This window comes from Dipteris shenzhenensis, chromosome 31, assembly GCF_047967505.1.
Source record: "Dipteris shenzhenensis isolate YYH24624 ecotype China chromosome 31, Dip_SZ_1.0, whole genome shotgun sequence".
NCBI lineage: Eukaryota > Viridiplantae > Streptophyta > Polypodiopsida > Gleicheniales > Dipteridaceae > Dipteris > Dipteris shenzhenensis.
The window spans coordinates 340141-364932 of NC_141626.1; the positions used below are offsets into that span (position 1 = coordinate 340141).

Here is a 24792-nt window from a genome sequence, read left to right on the forward strand (position 1 = left end):
CAGGATCATGAGACTGCTTCATACTCCTAGCTCTTGTCAAAAGCCTTGTCTGCAATTGTTCTAGTATATTCCGTGCAGCCACAGGTAGATCACGCTCCCAGTGGTTGGCCCCCATAAAGCAGCAAGGCGATGAGAGGAATCTTTGAACTACCTTTCTGCACATGGTTTGCATTACGAAGAGCTTTTAGAATTTTATCTTTGAACTACCTTTCTGTACATGGTTTGCATTATGAAGAGCTTTTAGTTTCCAGAAGGTTGGAAATATCATCGCCAAAGTGTGTGGTCATGTGATGTGTTGGTGTGTAGTACTAGGAGTTCTAGTACTTATGTGTGTGAGTCATGTTATCAAGCATTTGGTTCCACAAGCAAATGGAAGAACAACAAGAACATTATTTGCAGGTTTTGCAAGAGGAAAGGACACATTGAAGCCCGTTGCTTCAAGAAGAAGGAACAGGAACAAGAGAAGCACCATGCCAATCTCCTTGTTGAAGAACAAGCTGAACCTGAAGACCCCCCGAAGGAGATACATCATGCAGCTACAGCAGAGGTTCACGGCCTCTCTCTTCAGGATGAGGACCCTTTCGACCAGGATTGGGCTTTCTAGGCCCCCTATGCTATGTGTGTTTGTGTTGAGTCAATAAAGGTTTTCAGCGTTGAGTTGTCGCTCTAATCTGAATATTTGGAGTCAATAAGAGGTACTCTGCCCTTGGTTGTCCCCCAAAAATGAATGTATTGTCTTTTACTTTGGTCTGATAATATTGACCACCCAGTTCAAAGCAAGGGGGGGTGACCAGTGATGGTTTGCCCTTGCCGGTCGCAAGCTGACTGAGAGTCACTATCACAAGGGAGGTGTTGGATAGTTGGACTTGCTCTGTGCAGTATTGCGGTGCATGGGGGATTGGTCTACTCTTTGCGTGTTGGGTCTCACACTCTTTGCTCTGAAGGGGGGTGTTGGAGATATCATAGCCAAAGTGTGTGGTCATGTGATGTGTTGGTGTGTAGTACTAGGAGTTCTAGTACTAGTTCATGTATGTGAGTGCCACGTGTCACTCTTGGAGTTATCCCATATACACTTGGTACATGTGTGTGTGTGCTCAGCCTATATAAGGCTTATACTTCACTTATCATGTCATACTTGATGAATGAATGAAAGCCTTCTTCATGTCTTCATTTGAGCATCATTTCCTCACACCCTAACTCTCTCTCTCTCTCCTTGGAGCTACTCCCCTTGTATTGGATGCAGCGTTTCAGTCGGTCATGTATTTGCACAGGGTTAGGGAGTTTGGAGACTCAGCAGCAGGCAGAGCTCGGTTGCCATGGTTAGCACTTGCATCTTCTATGGAGTTGGCACGATCTGGGGCCCGATATTGCTGGTACTTCAGACTCACTAGGTGGCTCACATCTCTTGGACTAGACATGGATAGACTGCCTCCCTTCCGATACAGCATAGATGCCCCTCATCTCGAGTTGACTCACCACGAGCTTAGTCAGGTCACGAGAGCAGACTTGCTGCAGCTTCATACGTACCGCACTTGGATTTATCCCACGCAGCTTTCGACGAAGATGGACACATATCGTGACCACTTCCTTCGGATCTCAGAGGATGGATTTGTCATTCCACCAGGCTACACAGGTATCCACATGTCCCACTCACTGAGGATTGCCCTTGGCCAGCTTAGAGTCTCTTCGCATCAGCTCGAGATAGAGGCTAGTAGGATGCGACGCATGGAGGATGGACGGCGTCCAGGCCGAGAGACCAGGATCTGCCCTTGTTGCACCATGGGAGAGGTGGAGTCAGAGGAGCACTTCATTTGCAGATGCCCGCTATATTATGAGATCAGAGGGAGATTCCACTGTCTCTTCACGGATGGCTTTGGACCTCTCTCACGAGTGATGGATTATGAGGATCAGCATTGCCTAGCTCTTTATGTCAGGGAGGCCACTATGCTTCGACGACACTACCTCAGAGACCATCAGCACAGACCGGAGCGTGATAGAGCCCAGCCCGATAGAGCTCAGACACACGCTATACCAAATGACAGGTATCAAGAGGAGCACGAGGAGGTCAGAGCTCACACAAGACACATGCCTCCACCCTGTGGATGTACATATGAGATAGTTTGTAGACGCCGCAGGATCTTGTTACATAGGGGACGTACTCGCCGCTTCATCTCCAGACGATCCAGGATGATGGCAGCTTTTCGGAGGAGACTTACTCATGGAGATCTCGTCCCACCAGCCGCTCACCTCACTTTTGCTCAGATTTGTACTCTCATAGCAGGAGGCAGAGTCGATGGACAGGATTTCCAGTACTATTTTGGTTCTCAGACTCCGTGACACCTGGACTTGTATCTTTACAATGACATATTGTACTCATCCCCCCATTTTGCACCCAGGGGCGGTTTCCTTGCACCTAGCTTACTTTGTATTTAGGCTGTCTACTAAGTCCCTCCTGAACAGCTCACAGCATAGAGCAATCACCATAAAGCATGTGTGATCTCTTCACCAGCCCAGGGTTCAACCAAGCTCATTTATGAGCTAATGCGCACCCTGCAGGTTAAGACCTCTTCACTATGCCAAGATGGCAGCAGCTCATACAATTGAACTGATCAGGTCTATACAGCCCCGTACGTCCACCTATGCCCCCCGTACAACTTTGCAGTAGCTCACAGCCTGTACTCGTCCAAGATCCTGAACAGCAACAGCTAAAGCTTACAAATCAGCCCGTACAACCCATGCAATAACTACGTACGGACTGTCCGTACAGATCCGTATGGTAGTCCCGTACTACTCCGTACTGGAATATCCGTACAGCATCAGCCAACCTATTCTCTTATACGTACAGCCGTGCGCCAGTCCGTACCCAGCCCGCAATACCAAGAATGTGCCTTTTCTATCACCACTTCTGTGAGCTAACTCCCTCCTCGTGGACCAGCCGCCTTATGTAGCTTTCTCCTAGGACCTTCCACAGAGAACCTTACGAAAAAGCATCAAAGCATGGGGAAATGCCACGTGGCATCCCCTTGTCATTTGCCCTCCATTGCCCCCTCTAGTGGGGCAATATTAAAGGCCAACGAATGACCAACTTAAACTTCTAAGGTCCTTTTCCCCTCTTGGGCCTAAGCCCCAAATTCACCCCCAAAGGACAATTCCCTAGGGGAAACCTTGCACACTTCGCAACCCAAGGCCCTGCCCGCTTTATTTGTCGGGGTCGAGCCCACATGCATGCACTAAAATTCACGCCCTCATGACACTGTCAACACCAACTCAAAAGCTGTCTAGATTGGGTTGATAAGGGCATTTGAGACCAATTTGAATGCATCTCTGGCAAATAGTCCAAGAAAGGAAAATCACTCTCTTCTCTAGTTTGAATAGTGGCACTGCAGCAGGCAATTGCGTAGAGAGATTCGTAGAGAGGTGGGTCCTCTTTATATCATTTTTATTTATAGAGGTAGAGTGCAAAGCATTGCTTTGTGCTTCCACTAAGTGGGGGAGCATTGTGAGGGATTCATTGATTTGTAAGTAGCAAGTTCTTGGGCAAGCATTTTAACTCTTTGCTTCATGAGGTGGCAACAACATGCTACACTTTCCTTGCACTAGGATGCTAGTAGCTGAGGATATGTATGTCTCCGACTTTAGTTGGCATCCTCAAGACACTTCTTACACCACTACATCTTCAGAGGGATCATATGAAAGGACACTTTTAGCATCTCAACCTCAAAGTTACGCTTTGCACAATGATGTGTAACTCCCAAAATATGCTAATACAATGGGTAAATATGTCACACGGCCTAATATCCCTTGGGCCATACCTCTACCAGGAATTTCAACCCATGGGCCATTTAGATCTTCCTAGTTACTTTGGCCTATGGGCCCCTTCCATCAATGTCAACAAGCGATCATCCCCATTATAGCTTGCTATTGACCATTGTCTGCCAATACATCTTTCTTCAGCCTGCTGCCTGGAGTTTAGGTTTTTGATGGACTCCTGTTGTCCAACTGTCTATTCGTGTGGCTGTTTTCCTTGCAATATACTGGACACAAAAGACTCAACATTAAATATATTTGAATGTGTTTTCTGTAGAATTCGGAAATCATAAGAATTATCTTTAAGTCAGTTACATCTTAAGAAGCGGACACAAAGATAATATTAGAATTCTATAAGGTTGTACAAGCATATGTCCAACAAATATTGCATGCTTTGAATACTCTATTTTGAACCAACTCAAAGAAGTGCTATCTTATTTACATATGAGCACACATTTCTCAATGGCCAAATGGAAAATAATGGGGGCATTAGTGTGCTTTAAGGGAACTAATAACTAATTGCAGCGTCCATGTCATCTTTTATGAATCTATAGTCCATATTAAAATATTTTATGTTACGCTTAGAGTGCATATGCTATTATTCAACTACGTATCGTTCTTCTTAAAATGGCTAATGTAAGATGCAAAAATTAAGTCATTTAATCTTAACAGGCGGGATAATCAATCTTTATTTTCTTCACCTCATTTTCTTCTCCCAATCTCTTCCTATAAGAATGTCAATCTACAGGGCTTTCTCTTCATACTAGTTTGCTGCTATGTTCAACATACCTACTTGATGGTAAAGCACTGGAAATCTCAATGTGAAGAATACACGAGAATTTATCTTGAAGTTTGCTTTCAAGCTGTTGCATCAATTGTGTTAAGCTTTACAAAATCCATGTCTTTTCTACTCAATTCTTAACTTGCAAAACAACAATACCAAACAATCTACCATGTTAGGATAGTAGATCAAACTGATCTCTCCTGCCTCTCTCTTGCATAACGATAATGAATCTGGTGTTTCGTGCGTGCGTGAAACACAGCAATCTGTGCCACCGTAAAACCTATCTGACTATTTAAGATATAGAAAATTGAAATTTGCAAATTGCGAATTGCATGGCTATGAGGTAAGTAAAAAGTTGAAACTACACTTGTGTGTGTGCGCGCACGCGCACACACTCATGAGACTGATTATACAAAATTATATACTCGGCCACTTCATGTTCGCCTTCGGATTGTGCAGTCTATTCTCATGGCATTTGTACAATTTCATTTGCCGCTTATTCCTTGGACTACAACATTAGCAAATTTATGTCCAAGGTTATGGAGTGTCTTTGGCGCACCAAATTGATCGTAAGGTGCTCCGCCTTCTCAAATATAGTTATGTTTGTATGCTCAAGATGCATGGGGGCTTCAACATTCTAAATATTCACACTCACTTGTTAGCTCACATGGCCATGTTGTTGCTCGTCTTTTTGGAACAACGTCAGCCCTGGACAATTATGTTTTCTTGCCTGATTAGTTCTCTTCGTAGAGAGGCCTTTGGCCATTGAGTTCCTGCTATTCCATATGTTATTTCTGGGTATTTATATGGTCGGATTAGTGGGTGTCACTTCTCTATTTAATTCATGACTGCCCACAGCTTCTAGTTTGGTCGTCCTCCAAATCTTGGGGCCACCCTCTGCCTGTAGAGCCTCCATTGAAGCCGAGTGTTTGACTTCCCTTTGGCTCACCTTCAGCCTTGCAAGCCATAATCGTTTTGGCACTTCTACAGTGGCTTCCGTGGTGGATGATCGGGGATGCACACTTTCTTTCCCTCAAGCTAGGAGACAATATGGTTGGGCTTGCATCACATGCTTATTTGGTACCTAATTAATACTATGCTACAACCTTTCCAATCTGTACCTGGCATCTTGTCAGATGTCTACTCTTCCTCTATTGGATTGGAAGTTTGATTGGGGACTTTGAGAGGTGTGCGTGTGCGTGTGCGTGTGCATGTTTGATTGGGGACTTTGAAAGGGGGCTGTGCGTGCGTGTGTATCTGCCATACACTTTTTTTACATCACAGGAATCAATTTCCTGATATTCCATCCAATCAGTTCTGCTTTGTAGCGGCCTTTGAGCTTGGTTGCATCCCATTGCCTTGGAGGGGAGTGTGCTTGTGTCCATATTCCCCCTCACTTTCTCTCTCCCCACACCTGCACCCGCTTCCCCCTCCAAAGGCAACACACTTGGTTCATCCAGTAGTACAAGGTGTTGTGTTTGCACACTAGTTCCCAGCTCTTCTATATAAATCTTTTGTGCACTATTTCAACTGTCTTCCAATACACCTTGGCAAGACCTGGTGCCCATGCTTGGCTTCCATAAAGCTCCCAATTCTAGAGGTGTGATTTGTGATTGCTCATCACCATTGCCTTGCTTGGTTTCTTTGTATCTAACGTTGTCTTCCATAGTTCCATGGCTTCCCTGCATTCCTCGTCATACCAACTGTTGCATGTCATCCCTTTTCTTCTGCCCTAGCCCTTCTTGGAGCACATGTGAGTTGTTCCTCTCAAAACCTTTGATAGCGCAGCTACCCTCCTAAGAATATTCATGCAATGCTTTTGATAGGGATCTGTTGCAGCTGAGCTTTGATTTTCTTGGCTTTTACCACCGTTTATCTAAAGAGGTTGTGCCGTGTGGTCATGTATCTTCGTTTTATCATCGAAGCAATAATTAATGATTTTATTGGTGCATTGGTGCAGACCATATCCACAACATTTGGCCCTTGTGGGGTCATGTGCATGTGTATACTTTGTGTGGCTAAAGACAATAGCTCCACTGCATATCTGTAGACAAAAGCATCTACATAGGGTAAGCAAATCTCTGCTTGCATATGTCGTGGTTGCTTGTCTAGTGCCTGTGCTGGCATTGAACTCTCTTGTTAACGTGATTGTAGCTTGCTTAGAGTATTCTTCTATATCTCCTCCTAAGGGCAAACAAAAGTCCACAGTAGAGACATTTCCATTGCCTCCATTGAAGATGAGTCTTCTTTCAACAGAGTTACTGGGTTCTACCAACCTACCTAAATGTCATTTGCAATCCCTCCAAAACCTTGTCCATCTATGTACTCTCCCTATTCCAGACTAAGGCGTTTGAGAACGTCTCATGGCACCATGAGAGGCAATGTCTACAACAACCAATTAGCAGAGCAATTCAGGGAAGGTCAAGACAACAAAAAGAAACAATAGTATAGGGGAAGAGAAAGTAAAGCAGCTGTGGCAATGAAAAGAAGAGCATGTAAAGGCAGGGATCATCAACTGTTAGTAAAAGTCCTTACGCAATAATAATTTTCCAATTCTTCACTGTTGTATTTACAATGACACAATCGATATCAAAGATTGGCGACAAATGGCTTCATGCTAGGCTCAAAGAGCTCAACAACCATATGCTGGACGATTAATAAATGTAAAGGAAGGCTCTTTCCAAAGATCTGGGTTTACAGCTCGTTTCATCTTGTTTTCAAGTAAATGAAGGAAGATCATGTGTAGAATGGTAATACCAGTCAAAGTAGCTAGGCTACGTGAGAGATCTAGTTCCATGCTTGTATCGCATTGACGTCCTTACGTCAAATGGATGTGCAAAAGTGAATACTAAACTGTGTGCTCCGACACATTGCCTGAATGAAGAAAGACACCGTACTAAACCGTTCAGAAGAATTCTACAACAGCAACTTCATCCAATTGTTTAATAGAAATACAAGAACTAGATGCTTTGTTAACAAAATCATGCATTCCCAAAGTATTATTCTTAGAATGCTGCAAATTTATATGTTTAGATATAGCTTACATTGCTCCAATTAAATAGAAGGCGCCCAGATTCCTGATTGATAGCATGGGCAAGAGAAGACGGAAGTTCACTGTACTCCACCACTGCAAGGGGGCCACCTTTTCCACGGCGTGCAAAAATGCCAACCCTTTCTTGTGGGAAAGCCTGCCTCACCAACAAAAATGGACGAAGCAAGTTCAGCAACAAACATGGCTAAAATCTTGATTGTTGACCACATTGAAAGAAGATATAGACCATAAGGGTCCAAAGATAATGGATTGTCTAAATATTGATTCATGTTAAAGGGTCCATACAAAACATCTTTGCCAAACATAAAAAACTATAAATGCAGGGCTTCTATTCGTTCCCTAACTTGAGAATTAACAAGTGCTTCAAGGTTCAACATTCACCCTCCTTGGCATCCAAATTGAAAACCCAGAAGTCACACAATTTCTTTCTTGTAAATTATATGACACAATCAGTAGTCCCATGAGTGAAAGGACATATCAACGCATCATTTTCTCATACAGGACCAATCAGCACAGCTCTAAGCCATCTCTTTTGAAACTTGAAAAAAAAAAGAAAAGGTCAAAGATTTACTAATATCAAGGCAACCTTGTATTGCCATTTCTTCAGTACATATTTTCATAAATGGCATGCCTCAATGGAACAATAATTTTTTAAAACCAGCATACAGCACCTGCAATCGTAGGCCCTCAAGCTAGCATGAGTTACATAAAAACTGGAAGAAATACTTAGATATTTTAATCTAAAACCAGAGCATAATCAAAGGAGCTATTACAATAAGAAAATCTGGATGGGAAGCAATGGATAGAAACAGAAGTAAACAAAATGGTACCTGAAATCACTGAATGACCCAAAAGCTAGGTTTTGCTTTCAATGACCATACATGGTTAAACTTTAAGAGCATGAACACATAGTTGCTTCAAGATGGAACTGACATGCCCTAGCACTGAGTTCATGGCTATGCTAGAGCAAAGCCAATGGGCATCAAGGAAAGCAAATGCTCTTAAATCCCAGTTACGCCATCCATCTCATTCTCAAAAAAAAAAAAAAAAAGAAACAAACTCCTCCATCCTTGAGATGGGGATAGTAATAAAAGTTGTGCATAGTGACGATCAAACTGTGTTTGAAAGAGGGGAAAACTGGAGGGAAGGCACCATGGTCATACAGTATTGAAATGCTGATGGTTCTTCCTTCTCGGCCTTGAAAGGTAAGGGTACGTTCACTAGTTGAGGTGCCATCTTCCACTAAGTGTGTTACAAAAAACTTTCGCAGGGTAGAGAATCATTAGACAAACTGATAATATGAAAATTGCTTAGTTGTTGATGCCTTGGGAAAGGCTTGCACAATACTGTTTGCATGAATGTTGAAAAAATATCCTGGACAAGGGTCTTCCTCAAATAGTCTGGAACATACAAACTATTAGGATCAATACTGAAAGCCTAGAGAAGAGTCTCCTTCAAATAGGCAACGGTTTCCATATGTCAATTTGTGGAAGCCCATTTAAACCCATGACCAAGGGTTACTTTTGTTGGCCATGCAACTGCTACGTGTCACCAATTTCACATGCAATGCATGTGGATGGCCAATGCAATCGTGGAGCTTATACATTTTTGGTAAAGAAGGCGGTGAGGCAGTTGGCTCCTTCTGTATTTTCGTTTGTTATTTGTAGTGTTCTTTTTTATGAGAGTCAAATGGATCAATCGCAGCTATGTAGTCTTTTGTTAGTAATTCGGCTTGCTAGGTGATCCACTAATAGTCTGCTCAAAGTCTTTTGTAATGGAGCAACAATTGAGATGCACTCTTATTTAAACTAATATTGTCTAGTGGGTTTGGTCTCTACTGCGTTGTAATTGTATCTTGTAATCATTCAGGTTCTAGTATACTTTGAGAGAGGGAGAGAGTTTATATCAGAGTGTTTGTGTCTTTGCTGCAATTGTTTAATCTATCTGAATGTGGTTCAAGATGGAGAAATCTATCACGAAGGAACCATTCATCACGAGGTTTAATGGGAAGAACTTACCAAGGGACAGAACGGATTTGAGCCTAGGAACAAAAAACTGAGAAAGCTATCGGTATGCTTCGCCATCAGGATCTGTCTACTTTCATCACGTCAATGTTTCAAAAACGGCAGCACAAAAATGGGTGATGCTCGAAACTTTGTTTGGTGGCAAATTAAAAAACTCAAAGATAATATTGAAGCAAGAGTTATCCGGTTTGTGTGTGGGAGAGGACAAAATTTGTGCACCGAGCTTGATCGGATGTAATCTATTATGAAGTAGTTGCATGCACGAGGTTGGAGCGTGGATGATGAAGATGCCAAAGAGATTCTACTTTCAAGCCTACCCCCCACGCTATGCAGATCTAGTGGCAATATTGCGGGTAAGCTCAGAGAATTTGGAGTTCAATGATGTTATTTCAATACTTTTAAGTGTGAAGCAATCATCCGGGAGAAAAATAGCGTATACAGTAAAGCACGAAGGAAAGTTTCACCAAGCTGTAAATACTCCAAAGTCAAAGTTCTAGTTGACCATTTGTTGATCATAATTAATGAGCTCTTCATTTATTTAATTATATTCAAAGAGTTATATTTATTTGGTCAAAGTATTGACTTCGATCAAAGATACTTAACCTCAGTTAAGTCGATCTAACCCTTGTTAGGAAGACTTGGCTTCGGCCAAGATGGTTCACCACGGTTAACCAAAGAACCAAAGCGCTGACTTCGATCAGAGAATGTTGACTTTGTAGGCCATCTTCTCCCAATTCTAGTGATGACCTATGGGCCCTGGTATGTGCCTTGTAGGCATAGTTATAGGCACTTAGTTTATTTTGTGCCTTTTATGCCACATAGGACACTTGGTCCTATGTGACACCTAGGACACTTAGTCCTAGGGTCTAGCTACAAGTACTATGTACTTTTCTTTTCATAATACTCTAGTTGACGTGACGGCTGATATCCATCGACTCTTGTACCTTGTACTCGCTTTACTTTCATTTATCGATCCTACAAAGGTATCAGAGCTCAATTCGACTTGTCTCCTACCCACGGATTTGCACCTACTCCCTATACCTTCATCCATACAATCCGTACGCTGGTACGGATGTCTGTATGTTACCCCCGCCGTACATCTTTCGTACAGCCGTACAGAAGGTTCCGTACTCCGTATTTGCTCCATACATGCATTCCGTACAGCCATGTACTTTCTCCATACATTGTACTTGCGCCGTTCATCGTACATAGTCCATGCTCCGTACGTTGTATGTACACCGTACATTGGACCTACTCCGTACATCCGTACAAGAGCACTTGTACCGTCTGTACAGAACAACTGTCCGTACAGCTCGTAGTTGTTCCGAGATTTCCGTACAAGTTTGGCACGTGTGAAGTCATATACAAGAATTTGGCAAAATTTGGGGCTTTCAATATCTTTCATCTCCTCTAGTTGCAACTTCTTGCAAGAACACTAGAGTTTTGGGATTTGGTCTGCAATTCCTTGTTTGATTGCAATACGTTGGGTCAGATTGCAAGACATTGAGTCACATTTGCAGGACATTGGGTCAGATTACAATACATTGGGTCACATTTGCAAAAATCTCAGCAAAAATTGGAGCTTTTCTGTATTTGTCCTCTTTTTGGCCTATTTGCCCTCATTAAATTTGGGGCTTTTGCCAGATTTCCTATTTTTGCAGTGAACATTGCTTGACACAGTCACATTTGGGTCAAATTTGCATTTGCCCCTTGATTTGGGCTGGAAATTTGCAAAACAGACATTTGTTGTCATTTTTGGACAGCCAGCTCTTTGCAGTGATATCCTTGAGGCTTTTGTGTTTACAGGTCTCTTCTTTTCAGGGTATCCCATTTGCAATGGCAAGCAACAATCATGATCTATTTGGCATTCTTCGTGAAGATGATAAGTTGGATGGCACCAACTATCCGATGTGGTCTTATCTCATGAAACATATTCTTGTTGCAAGGCATTTTTGGAATATTGTTTCTAGGGTTGATCTGAGGCGAGCCAATGCTACAGTGGTTGCCTCTACTGTTGGTCCCTCTACAAAGGGTATTCCTCCTGATGCCTTATCTTCTAGCACCCCTACTGTTGCTCCCCCAACTCAAGAACAATCAAGATGGGATGCAAGACCAACTCAAGAACAATCAAGATGGGATGCAAGAGATGCAAATGCACATTCTTGTATTGCTTTATCATGCAAGAGAATCATTATTCCACACATCCGGTCTTGCAGGACAGCAAAGGATGCTTGGGACAAATTGGCTTCTCTTTATCAGATTCGCAATGAGGCACGTGTTGCATTTTTAAGAAGGCAATTGCAGGAAGTCACTATGAATGAAGGTGACTCTATGGATGCATACCTGACAAAGGTCAAGGACCTCATGGAACAACTTGCCAATATTGATGAGGTGGTGCCAAATTCTCAGCTTGTCAGTTCCACATTGAATGGACTGCCAAATACATATCAAGGGATTGGTACAACCCTTCGATTAATAACCATGGGTAATCCAGACCACTACTCTTTTAATCAGCTAGTCACATTGCTTTTGCAAGAAGAGCAAAGTCGAGCTAATAGACAAGCTATTATTCCTGATCATGCATTTGCTTCACGGCAGACAGGAAGAGGCAAGGCTTCCAAGCCTATGGGCAAGCCTAAATGTGCACATAGCAGTGGCAATTCATCCAATGCATCTAAAAATACAGGAGATAAGTCAAAGAAGAAAAGATGCAACTATTGTCGCAAGCCTGGACATGACATTTCAGAATGCAGAAAGCGCATTGCTTTGGAGAAAAAGAAAGCAGGATTGACAGTTAATGCCTCACATGCAATTGAATCCCACGAGCCAGCAGATGCTTCACATGCACATGCTCTTCAGGATGATTGGGCATGGGCTGTCCATTGCTCATTTGATCCCTCCAAAGTTGATGCACTCTTTACTGCTAATGATGCTCAGTCTTGGTATTTTGATAGTGGTGCTTCCAAGCACATCACATCTTGCAGACAGTTGTTTCATTCCTTAGCTAATGCACCTCATGGGGGAACTGTCACATGTGCTAATAATGCCTCCTATGCTGTGAAAGGAATTGGAGATGTGCAGCTCACATCCATTTCAAGCCATCCTGTCCCTTGGACAAATGTTCTTTTTGTGCCTGGAATTGAAGTCAACTTGATTTCAATCAAGCAATTGCCACTTCAGGTTTCAGAGTGATTGTTGATGGATACAGATGCCTAGTATATGATCTTCGTGATGACAATGCCATAGTTCTCACTGAGAGGAAGCAGCTCCTCATACTTGGCAACTGCCACATGTCAAGATTCTAGCCTAAAGCCTAGTTATATGCTTCAATGGAGCCTTCGAAGCGCTTGGTCATATGGAGTATCTCCTGATTGCTTGCTAAGCTCCATAAAACTTTGGGTTCTCGAACCACATGCAAGGTGACAGACCTATGTTGTTGGCCGTAAACAACACTCTCTGACTTAAGTCAGCTCTGAAATGCTTTGGTTAACAGTAGTTAACCCGTTTGATGCGCGCCAAGTCTCCCTAACCAAGGTTAGGCTTACTTAATTGTCAGGGTTAAGTATCTTTGGCGGGAGTCAATACCTTAACCAGTAGAAAAATTCTCTTTGCCCATAATTAAAAGAACTCCATAATTACGATCAAATAAAATGGTCAACTGGAACTTTGACGTGGAGTATTTACAACTTGGTGACATTTGCGGTCAAGGCTGCCAGTTTGAGCTTCTTTTTGGCGACCGTTTACAGACTGGAGCTGCAAACCTAATGTTCTCGACAAATACAAGCTGAAATGACAGCAAAACTGACCAAAAATGGCCTGGGAACAACCATGGGACTGTACAAAGCTGTCGCATAAGCTGAATCTACAAGTGGAGTACAAAAGCAAGGAGCTGTCACATAAAATGAGCTACTAATCTTGAATTATGAGCTGCTAGCTGTGGAGCTGATCATGGCAAACGGGGGAGGTGAAGATAGGAGAGAAAAGGGAGAATTCGAAGGGGGAGGGACTAGAGTGGAAGAAAAAGGCTTGATCTACAAGCTCGCCTGCTGTATTTGGGGATCCTTTGTGAGTGATCTTTACACATATGTGGATCTGTGTACTCTAGGTTGCCTGGTAGTCCATTAATTGTCCAATTCTGGTCTAGTATGTGTTGTCGTGGTTCTCACTAGATGTTGGAAAGAAGCAGGCCAAGCTGGAGGTGTTGCTCGTCCTCCTGCTTTGCTTTGAGGGTCTCTTGCACGGTGAGAGGTATCGGAGAAGTCTGGAAGCTCAAGACGTGAGCGGTTGAAGAAAATGCAGAGAATTGTGACTCCATATCTGCTTCTTTTCGCTCCTCAACTTCCTCCCTTAGGCCAATTGAAAAAGTTCTTTTCTCGACCACTTGCTATTCTAAATTTAATCTCTAAAGTGAGGTGTACCTACCTCAAGGATGACCTTGCTTTGAAAGGGACCAGCTCCTTAGCACCCTTCAATGGCCTTGACCCTTCAACCACATGCCTAAGCTACTGGCACACATGCCCAAGATTGGGACCCACTGAGAGGAGGATATCCACTTTTGTTGACAAGTGATAGCCAAGGAAACTCTAGACTACTACATCAAGGCTAGGTGCCTCAGTCTCAAACTCTGAATCTTCAATCTTTGTATCTTTTGTCTCCTTTTCTTGCATAATAGCAAGCCTGGGTCTTTGGGGAGCATCTAGAACTTCTGGTGTGTTTGCTTTTGGCTCGGATTCTGTCGCTTGGAAAACAACATCTCTCCTCACCACCACCTTCTTTATCTTGAGGTCATAGAGCTGATAAGCTTTTGACTACTCACTGTATCCAACGAAGTTGCACTTCTTGCTGCTGGTATTCAACTTTGTTCTATCTGCTTTGTTCACATGTACATAACCATCACCGAAAATCCTCAGAAAAGACATGATGGGTTCCTTACCATAGTATGCCTCATATGGAGGTTTCCCTTCAACCATCTTGGCCTTTATAATGTTGAAGTGTGAACAGCCACATGAACTAGTTTACCTCAAAAAGATCAAGGAAGCTTCTTCCCCTTCCACATACATAGCCCCATCTCAGTGAATACTCGAGTCTTTCTTTCTGCTGCCCATTGTACTCGGATGTATGTGCAACAATCAAACTGTCTCTTGATCTTTTCTTTCTTGCAATGGGCGTTGAAAGCCTCCGATGTGAACTCTACCTCTGTCGGTTCGGAAGGCCTTGACTTTCTTTCTTGACTCTCTGGCCTTCAATCCCTTGAACCTAATGAAGGCTTGAGCCTTCTTTGCAGTGCAATAGATTCATATCATTATACTGAAATCATCAATAAAAGTGACATAATACCCAGATCGAGAGAATTATGTCGTGGACACCTTTCGACACGTATGTTGAAATAAATCAATTCTTACGATGTTGCATGCTCTCATAAAGCTTGGTAGACCTTTGCACTATCTACAAATTGTGGAAGTCCATCCACGAACCCAAGTCATCTCTGAGAGAGTCCCATAGCTGACTCCCAAACCTCTCACGCCACAAGGGATTCGTCACGACAAAAACAACATGACAAACAGATTACTTCGATCTTCGATGACGCTTGAGAAGCTTTGCCATTTACTACTCCATGAAGAAGCATGAGAGAAGCAGCATGGGGACGATGGTGGCGACAAGGCCTTCCTTGCGGCAGGCTTGGAAAAGGAATTCCCAAGGATGACGACGACTCTCAAAGAAACAAGATAGAAGACAGTGGAGACAAGAAAAAGAGGACTCGGGACTGGAAGTGTTTCTATTGTGACAAGCGAGGCCTTGGCTAAAGATTGCAAAAAGGAGGCAAACCAAAAGTAGGAAGAAGGCGGAAAATCTGAAGAAGAGTCAGCAAATTTTCCAAAAGAGGAACTCTTTCTAGTTATAGAGCACTGTTTAGCTCACGCAGTGAGGGAGGATAGTGATGGATGGATGTTGACAACAAATCTTCAAGGCACATGTTCGACAAAGAATCTTATGTGTGTTAGCCAGATCACAAAGAGCAGGATGAAGGCATGATTGAAATAGTTGTGGCAAGAGGAACGGGGAGTAAGGGTTGTACAAGGTCATGGCATTGTTGGTCGATGTGGGTACAAGTAGTTTGAAGGTGAAGCTTCTGGAAGAGAGCCAAGCACAAGCATGGACCGCTGGCTTGTGTCTATCTTGTGACCAATTGCAGCCAACTAGTCCATCACAACCTTCACCTTACTGAGATGGTCATGAATCTAGTCCCCATCCTCTTGTGAGAAGTGCAGCGGTGTTAAGCAACATTGGAGAGAAAAGCAAACACTCACAGAGGAAGAACTGAAAACATGAGAGCCAAGAGAGAGTTGCACAAGGATCTCAAGGGAAACTCCTCAACTGCTAGAGAAAACCTCTACAAAACCGAGGGAACTACTCACTGCTGAGATGCATCAAGTGGGAGGAGGGGGCCCTATTTATAGGGTCATCCCCTACCCCAAACCAGCTGACTAGGAGGGGTAGGTGGCCAACTAGGGGCCGACCCTGGTCTTAAGGAAACTGACCAAGTGGGTCGGGTACAACAGGGCTGGTAGAGAGCCAAATGGCCCGCCAATCAAGGCGCCACCTAGGTGCACGTGTGGCTTGGTGGTAGCCCCAAGGCAGGTTGGTGGCGCCTCAAAACAGGCTAGAGACAGGCCCTAAATCGGCGCTGCAGACCCCCACACCCTCTTGTCTACTCCAAGCCAGATGGCAGCCCCACAAGACCTTGAAACAGGGGCAAACAGCTCCAAGCAAGTCCGTGTACATGCTGGCCACCGTGGTGAACCCCCGCTGCCTCTCCAGGGCACGCAAACACACAACAAAGGCCCTAACACTCCCTCACATGGGCGGGCAGACCCACAACGAAGGCCCTCTCTCTATGATACAAGAGATGACCTCTGACACCCCCTCTTAGCTCCTAGATCATGGATCATCCTGAGGGAGATGGAATGATCGCCAAGCAGCTTCTATGCCAAGGGTGTGGTGAAGAGGTCCACCTTGTTGTACTCGGTCTTGCATACCTAAGCTAGAAGACATCAACGAGCACCTTCTCTCGGACATAGTGGTATTGGATCTCAATATGCTTGGTACGGGCATTGAACATGGGATTCCAAGCAAGGGCAAGACAACTCTAATTGTTACTGTGGATGACTGTCGAGGATGTTTGAGGGAACCCGATCTCTCCGAGTAACCGATGGAGCCAAAATTGCCTCACAAGTAGCAGAACACACAGCACGATACTCAGCCTGGGTCGAAGCTGCTGAGTCGAGAGAAACAGTACCCACTGGTGGAACGAGTGTCTGAATCTCCTCCCCAATTGGAATCACTCCAGCCTAAAAGATGGATCCTAGAATGCTGCCTTGACTAATAGAACAACTCTCGATTTGCGAGACCCTCGAAAGAACCAGTACCTTTGTTGTTGACCATAAGAGCACTTCCTCCAGTAATGGCCTTTCTCGCCACGTTGATTACAAGATCGTTCCACCTTAAGTGCCTCCTTCTCTGCTTCAGACCTCGTATCAGGGTTCAACGACCTTGATGCTTGCCCAACTGCCGAGTTGCCAAAGCATCGGAGCCACCACCATGGGGGAACTTTGAAACCGCTCCTCTTGATCCAGCACCACAGGGACCAACTCTTCCCAACTGAGAGTACTCATATTGCCACTAGTGATCAGTGAAGAATAAAAAGCCGAGTACTGGGTAGTGGGATGAGAGAGCATAAAGTAATGGCCATATCTTCAGATGATATCCCCTTCCCGGCTTGAAGTATATATTGTTGAAATTCCTGAAGCTTATTGATATGTTCCCACATAGAAGAAGACTTAGCAGGATCCAATATCCTCATCTAAACCTCAAGAGAGACCCTCTTCATATGGGCAGTCTGGTTATAGAGGGAGATCAGATGCTCCCAGATACTCTTGGCAGCCATCATGTGCTTCACATAATTAATAATCGGAGGAGTACAGTTCAAGAAGATGAACAAACGTCCCCTTGCATTGACACAGTCACAGATCTGAGCTAAATTCTCGACCTCCTTCTGATCCAGAATGCATAAACTTGAATCAGGGGGATTTGGCCTTGTGACACCTACCAAAATGAAGTCCGCCAAGTCATAAGACTGTAATACTGACTCCATCATAACACACCACACGCCATAATTGTTCCCGTCCAGTTAACAATCGACAGGGAACGTGGGTAACACGGGAATCTTTACCTTGTTTTCTGTCAGATCCTGTAGAGAAGCCATGGGGAGAGAAATGGAACGAAGGGGGAATATCAGGGAGGAGGGTAGAAGAAGGGGAATGAGGGAAGAAAGAGAGGAGGAAGGATAGAAGACAAGGCTGAGAGGATGGAAGAGGATGCTTCCTTCAACCTCCAAGTGACTTGCCTTCACACAATCTGCTCCTTCGATCTGAAAAAACCCTTCAAAGTAAAGTCCCTTCTTGGTACTCCAAAAGACAGCCCGTACGTTCTTAACTTCCACTACAAACAGCTTCCAAAAGTCTTTGTAGCTTGCTGGTTCTAGGTCCTCTTCACAGCTCGGGTCTTCTTAGCCAACCTTTGGCTCTGATACCATGTGAGAAGTGCAGCGGTGCTGAGCAACAATGGAGAGAAAACAGCAAACACTCACAGAGGAAGAACTGAAAACAAGAGAGCCATAACAGAGACTTGCAAAAGGATCTCAGGGGAAACTCCTCAACTGCTGGAGAAAACCTCTAGAAAACCAAGGTAAGTGCGATGCATCAAGTGGGAGGGAGGGGACCCTATGAATAGGATCAACCCCTGCCCCAAACCAGCCTACTAGGATGGGTAGGTGGCCGACTAGGGGCCGACCCTGGTCTGAAGGAAATCGACCAGGTGGGTCGGGTACAGCAGGGCTGGTAGAGGGCCAAATGGCCCGCCAAACAAGGCACCACCTAGGCGCACACGTGTGGCCTGGTGGCGCCTCAAAACAGGCCCGGGACAGGCCCTGAATATGCGCTGCAGACCCCCGCACCCTCCTGTCTACTCCACGTCAGATGGCAGCCCCCAAAAGACCCTGAAACAGGGGCAAAAAAGCTCTAAGCAGGTCCTTGTACATGCTGGCCACCGTGGTGAGCCCCCTCTGCCTCTCCTGGGAGGGCAAACCCAAAACAAAGGCCCTAACACTCCCTCACATGGACGGGCAGACCCACAACGAAGGCCCTCTATGATACACGAGATGACCTCTAACACCTCCATCCTCGTAGTGAACAGTTTCTTCTAGAGGGAAAGGATGTGTAATGGTCTTATACAGATCCTTTAGGATCTTCCAAGCCTCTGCAAGCAGATGTGGGGTATGACCGAGTCTGCAATGGTGCTGATTATCATGGAGATTACCTCTGCATCTCTCTCCGTCCAATCCGCCAAATCTGTTGGTAACACCAACTCTTGTTGTTTGATCCATCGTGTCCTTGGACTTCACCTCCGTTCCTTCAGTGATCTCCCAAACCACAGCCTTGCAACCAAGTGACTGCATGGTTTTTACCTTCCAAACTCGAAGAAGGGATAGTTGTTCCCATCCAATTTCCCACTCTCTCCAAACTTGGGAATAGGCATGTGTGAAGACAGTTTGCAAGTGCCTGTAAAAAACGTGACAATCTCTGAACTGAGTGCAACACTGAAATATAAGTTTGTATTTTTACAGCGCCTTACTGAAATGGTGTCTCCTTGCTTGGAGGCACGCTTTCCTTCAGTGTGTTGGAGCAGACCAAGAGGGCACCACCTTCAACTCTTAAATTTGAAGCATCTGTTGCAGAGTAACCCTACACAGCGGAATGATCTCAAACTCTCACTGATTTCTCACACAAGATAGGTGCACACGCACGCTGAAACCTCACTCAGAAAATGCCGCAGAGAAGAGAGAAGAAGAACTCGGACTTTTTTAATACACAAGCGTGGGAAAACCTGCTCAGAAAGAGCTGAACACATCAGCAAAAGGGTGCTGGATAAAACTGCAACCAAGGAAGATTGCTATTGCTGAGAACTACAGCATATATCTATCCTATTATCCTTCAGTCTGTGGGGCCTTGACAGGCTTCAGTGGCTGGGAGAACTGTTCAAAATACCTGCCTTTATATAGAGAGGAGGGGGGCTAAAGCACCCACAAAACTGACTGACCCAGTCTGCAGACAGGTCGACCCCATCTGCAAACTGGCCGTCCCTCTTGCTGCTGCTGTCCTATTGGCATGCCGATAAATAGGCCTTTATAGGACTAGCAGTGCCCTTCTAGGACTTCTTCCATGCTATCAACAAGTTCTGTCATACTGCAAGTAGGCCGCCTGACACACAGCCTTGCTGCCCTTACAATACATGTAGATGGTTCTGCAGACAACTCCAAAACATTGTGCAACAGCTCCCTACAAGCATAGTTAGGTCCGTATTCCGTACTCCATCCGTACGGCCTTCCATACGAGAGTTTTTTTTTTTTTTTTTTGGGGAGGGGTGGTTGTGGTAGGTTTTTTGTGGGGGGGGGAAAGGGGATCGATTTTGTGCCTAGCCAAAACCTTGGAAAACGCATTTTTTAGCACTATTTTAATCCGTACGTTGCTAATCCATACTCCGTACACTGTTGGCCGACTTTGGCTGTGGTTGGCCTCAAGGATGATCTCAAGGAGGATGAGGATGGCACTAATGCAGATGATGATGAGGATGAGGATCAGCAAGAGAATGAGGATGAGGATGCAGCTTGAGGCTTGCATCGGTTGTAAATTGTGATGCATTTCAATTTTCAGCTTTATGTCCGAGCTGTGGCAGCCTTTTCTTATATGATGTTTTGCCTTTGATGTTTTGGTGTAGTAACTACTTCCAAGTTTCTACTACCTACTACCTTTGATCATGATGTTTGGTGTAGTATTGATCTATCATTGACACTATGTATCAGAATCCACATTCCAGATGACTCTGGCCTCTGGAGGCTGGACTCTTTGAGCTTTCATGAATCATGATTCATGACTTTAATATTAATACAAGTTTCAAGTTTCAAGTTTCAAGTTTTGTAGCTCTATGTCAATGTAATGTATATAATGTATATTTTTCTAAATGTTTTTGGGTAAAATTAGGATCACGTATGTTTCAGCCCTAGGGGCTGAGCCATACTCCAATCATACTTCCATACTCGTATGACGTATGCGTATGGTAATGTATGGAAAAATCTATGCCTACAGGTACTCCTACCTACTTAGGTCCACTAACCCTTTATCCTCCTCATATGGGGGCTCAAGTTGAGTTAGTGATAAATTCTCTAACAAAAACCCTCACATAAACACGGTTGAACATGCGTGCCAGGAGATTAAAGGACTATCTTTATTTAGCTCATTATGCAAGTAAAAGATGTTGGGTTTATGAGATAGTGCAAGAACTCACAGGATTTAGACAGAAGGTGTCTCAGAAACATGTTCCTTACGGTAAGAATAGGTACCTGCACTACACCAAGCCACTACGAGTGAATTCTCTAGAGGGCCCAGCTTAACCATTTAACTCTGCAAGAAGAAATTCGAGAAGACTAGTAGTGGCACTGGACAAAGAAGAGGAAATTAATGATATACATCATATGACACAGCAGGATCTTTGCCAACAGGTGAATGTGGGCAGTTCTACCTTTCAATAAAATTGCTTCTCAAACAATTGGAAAGAGCTACTACAGAAGCTCAAGGGTCTTGTGAGCTACTACAGAAGCTCAAGGGTCTTGTCAATGATTGCAAAGAGCTGAATATGTCCACCAAGACACTCTTTGGGATTGACAAAGCCTGAATATGATGAGGACCATCCAGTGTCACAAGAAACGTTTCTAGGTTCTGACAGGCGAAACACCTAGAAACGTGGTCAAAATGCATTTTTTTCATAAAATATATATAGAGTATAAATTTTTACCTCCATATTCTAGAGGCTAGAGTAAGGGTTGGAGAGGATAGAGAGAAACAGAGAGGTTGGAGAGGGTAGAGCAATGGAGAGGCTGGAGAGAGTAGGAGAGGCTGAAGAGGCTATGGTAGAGGGAAGAGGAAGGGCAAGTAGAGGGTTTAGCAAGGGAGGGTAGAATAGAAAGAAAGAAAGAAAGAAAGTCTATTAATGTCCACGGAAGACCAACAGGTCTATGGGAAGCCAGATGTGATAATGCATTGAAGATTAGAGTGGGGGGGCTCCCTGAAGGATGGTTCAAAGATGATGACTCTTTCAATGAGACTTTAGCACATGTCAAAGCAGCCATGCCTAAAGTTGCACACAGCTATTCTTACACCGCGAGATCTACGGATCAAGCTTCTTCGACAATCTTACAAGTTGAAAGGGACCAAGATATGGATAGCTGAGGAACTTACACGAGCTCAATTGAAGAACAAGGCAACCGAATTAGCTAAAGTTAGGGCTGCTAGGAAGGATGGAAAATGGGCAGTTTATTGTGAAGGCATAGCACTAATCAAAGAGTTTAAATCAAAACCAAAAGACTCTCAGTCTTAAACTGATGTATGGCTCATTATTTTTTCATACTATGATGTAGGTGTTCTAAATAATTGGGGTTGCTTTTGCACTCCATGGGAGCTGCCATGTGCCCTCCCTAAAGGAGATGTACTAGAGGGTTTTTTGCTGCTTCGTGTTCTTTGATCTCTTCTTGGATATCAGTCTTATTTGCCTTTGTGCCAAACTCCTCAATAACTTCTTTCTTGATTGATTGTACTTCGATATGGACCATATCTTTGACTGTAGAGACTAGTTGAGGAGTAGGAGGAGAATTCTTATATGAGTCCACAACCTCGGCAATTACTACCTGCTTGCCGCGTCCCTCTAGAACTTGAAGTCGAGCTTTTACTTCTGCCAGCTCAAGCCTTAACTCTCTGACTGCTTACTCCAAATAATAAATCTGTTCATCTTGTCCAATGATAGGTCGTTTGGACCCTTCTTGCTGGTAATTGCATGCATACAGAGAGGGTGTCATGGCTGCAACTGTAGAGTACCGAGTCCCGATAGTTGAGGTTGATGGAGTTGACAGGGATTTGGAGGAGAGGGTAGGCCAATCCATATTGGCTATTTCTTAGAACTCCCTAGCTGAACCTAACCCCCAAGTTGGGCTGGCAGTTTAGCCCAACTCAGGGTTAGAAACCCTAGAAGCTTGCTGCGAGAAAGTACAAGCAGGTACGATGGACTGGTACAGGGTACGAAGAACTGGACGGGGCTGTACAATGAGTTGTACGGGACTATACGGAGAGTGTACGACGAGCTGTACGGAGGGGTTAGAGAGCTGTACAATGGGTTGTACGGAGGGGTTTTGACGAGCTGTATGGAGAGCTGTACGACGGGCTGTACAGAGGGGTTACGCGTAGAGAGAGAGAGAGAGAGAGAGAGAGAGGCTGTACGGAGGTACGGATGGAGAGAAAGAGAGGCTGAGCGTAGGAGGGAAGGGGCTAGCGGGAGACACTAGCGAGAGAGAGAGAGCTACGGGAGAGAGAGCAAGGAGGAGAGGAGAGGGTGAGAGGAAGGACACAAAGACAGGGAGAGAGAGAGAGAGAGAGAGTGTGTGTGTGTGTAGGGAGTGATAGGCAAGCAAGATGTGGAGAGGAGCAGCAAATTGGCGGCCCAAACGATGCAAGCAGAAAAAGCCCATCGGAATTCGCGCGTACGGCGATTTTACAAATGGGCGTTTCTCCCAAGACAGGCCGTTTCGAGAGTTTCGACGAAACGTTTCGGGGCATTTCGGTGCCCCGAAACGCGTTTTTTGGTAACACTGGGACCATCAAGTCGGATGCCATTACAAATGGTTTCTACAAAAGAATTTTCCAGATGGAAGCATGTTTGTTTTTAGAATAAGGATATCCACCCTCAGAATGTGGAAGAATGCCTACTTTTGCAGGTGTGTAGGTTCATAGTTTTTGTTAGAAATCGACCAACAGGGGGCACGCACAAAGGAAGACTGATAGAATAGCCCAAGAGCTCACACAATGTGTGCGGGGATTGTAATCACAAACTTCTTCAACTTATGTGCATCAAATAGATGTGCAAACTCATCAATAGACAATGATCCAGCCAGATATAGAAGCTACCAACAAAAAAAATATTTCCATCCAAAACTATGGACACAATACAAAGACTTATGTGCATCAAATAGATGTGCAGACTCATCAATAGACAATGATCTGGCCAGATATAGAAGCTACCAAAAAATATATATATTTCCGTCCAAAACTATGGACACAATACAAAGAGAGATAGATCCAAAGTCCCACTAGAGCTGCCCCCACAGTCTGCCCCTAAAACCGCCCCCACATGCCCTTTATCTTGGCCTGTGGCCAGTTCCTCTTGGGCTGTGTGCCCTCTGCATTCATGTGGGGACCCAGGCCGCTTGTTTTGTGTGCCAGGTGACTTGGCTGGCCCCCCCTTTATCACTTTCCTGCTGGCTGACTTGCAGGCCCTGATTGGCCGACTTTAAGGGCTGCTGCTAGGCCCCAAGGGAGGCCTATATACGGCCCCTCGCTTGGGCAGTTCCAAGGCCAGGTGGCTGGCCTGCCATGGCCACTACTCCTGCTCTTCTCTCTGTCCTGCAGCACCTTCTATCTGGCCCTCCAGACCTGTAGCAAATAGGCGCCTCTGCTCCTGGATTACCACGCCATGCTGCTGCTCCAGATCTGCCTCCTGCCAGGCTAGATCTAGGGTTTGCTGTCCCCGCCATCTGCTCCTTCTACAGGCGCTTTCTGTTGCAGCCATGCTGGTCCCTCCAGGTACTTTACTCTCCTCTCTTTGATTCCTGCCCACATGGCAGTCAATACCCTGCCCATGTGTCAGTCTCTCAAGACCCAAGTCCACCCCCCCCATGCTCTCCTCATATGGGGGCTTACAGATGGGGAGGTGACCTTTCCAACAGTTTTGTCTTGCTATAGAAATCTAAGGAAACAGTCTGTCTTACCCTCTCAATATATACTCAAGTAGGGCCAATAAACAAAGAAATGTCGCTGTAAGAATCAAAATCTTTCCTTTTGATTGGTCCCTGGTTTGTGCCCAGTTAAAAGCCCAGTTTTTACTTGACTCAAACAGTTCCATGACGTATTCTTTTTCCTGGCCAAACAGTTTGTTTTCAAGGGGTTGGATGAAATTTCCAACCAGGA

The 24792-nt window shown here is 44.6% G+C and overlaps 1 protein-coding gene across 7 annotated transcripts in view; it reads right to left on the minus strand.

The window, feature by feature from the left end:
• Positions 1-24792, minus strand: part of LOC147880866 (UDP-N-acetylglucosamine diphosphorylase 2-like) — a 194721-nt gene that overhangs the window by 124631 nt on the left and 45298 nt on the right. For all 7 annotated transcript variants that reach the window (XR_015540484.1, XR_015540483.1, XR_015540485.1 and 4 more), the window contains exon 11: positions 7636-7779. Coding sequence is in view for 3 of the 7 variants with exons in the window: in XM_087370043.1 (XP_087226169.1) it covers positions 7636-7779 (144 nt within the window). In the remaining 4 variants the exon portion in view is untranslated. The remainder of the gene's footprint in view (positions 1-7635; positions 7780-24792) is intronic.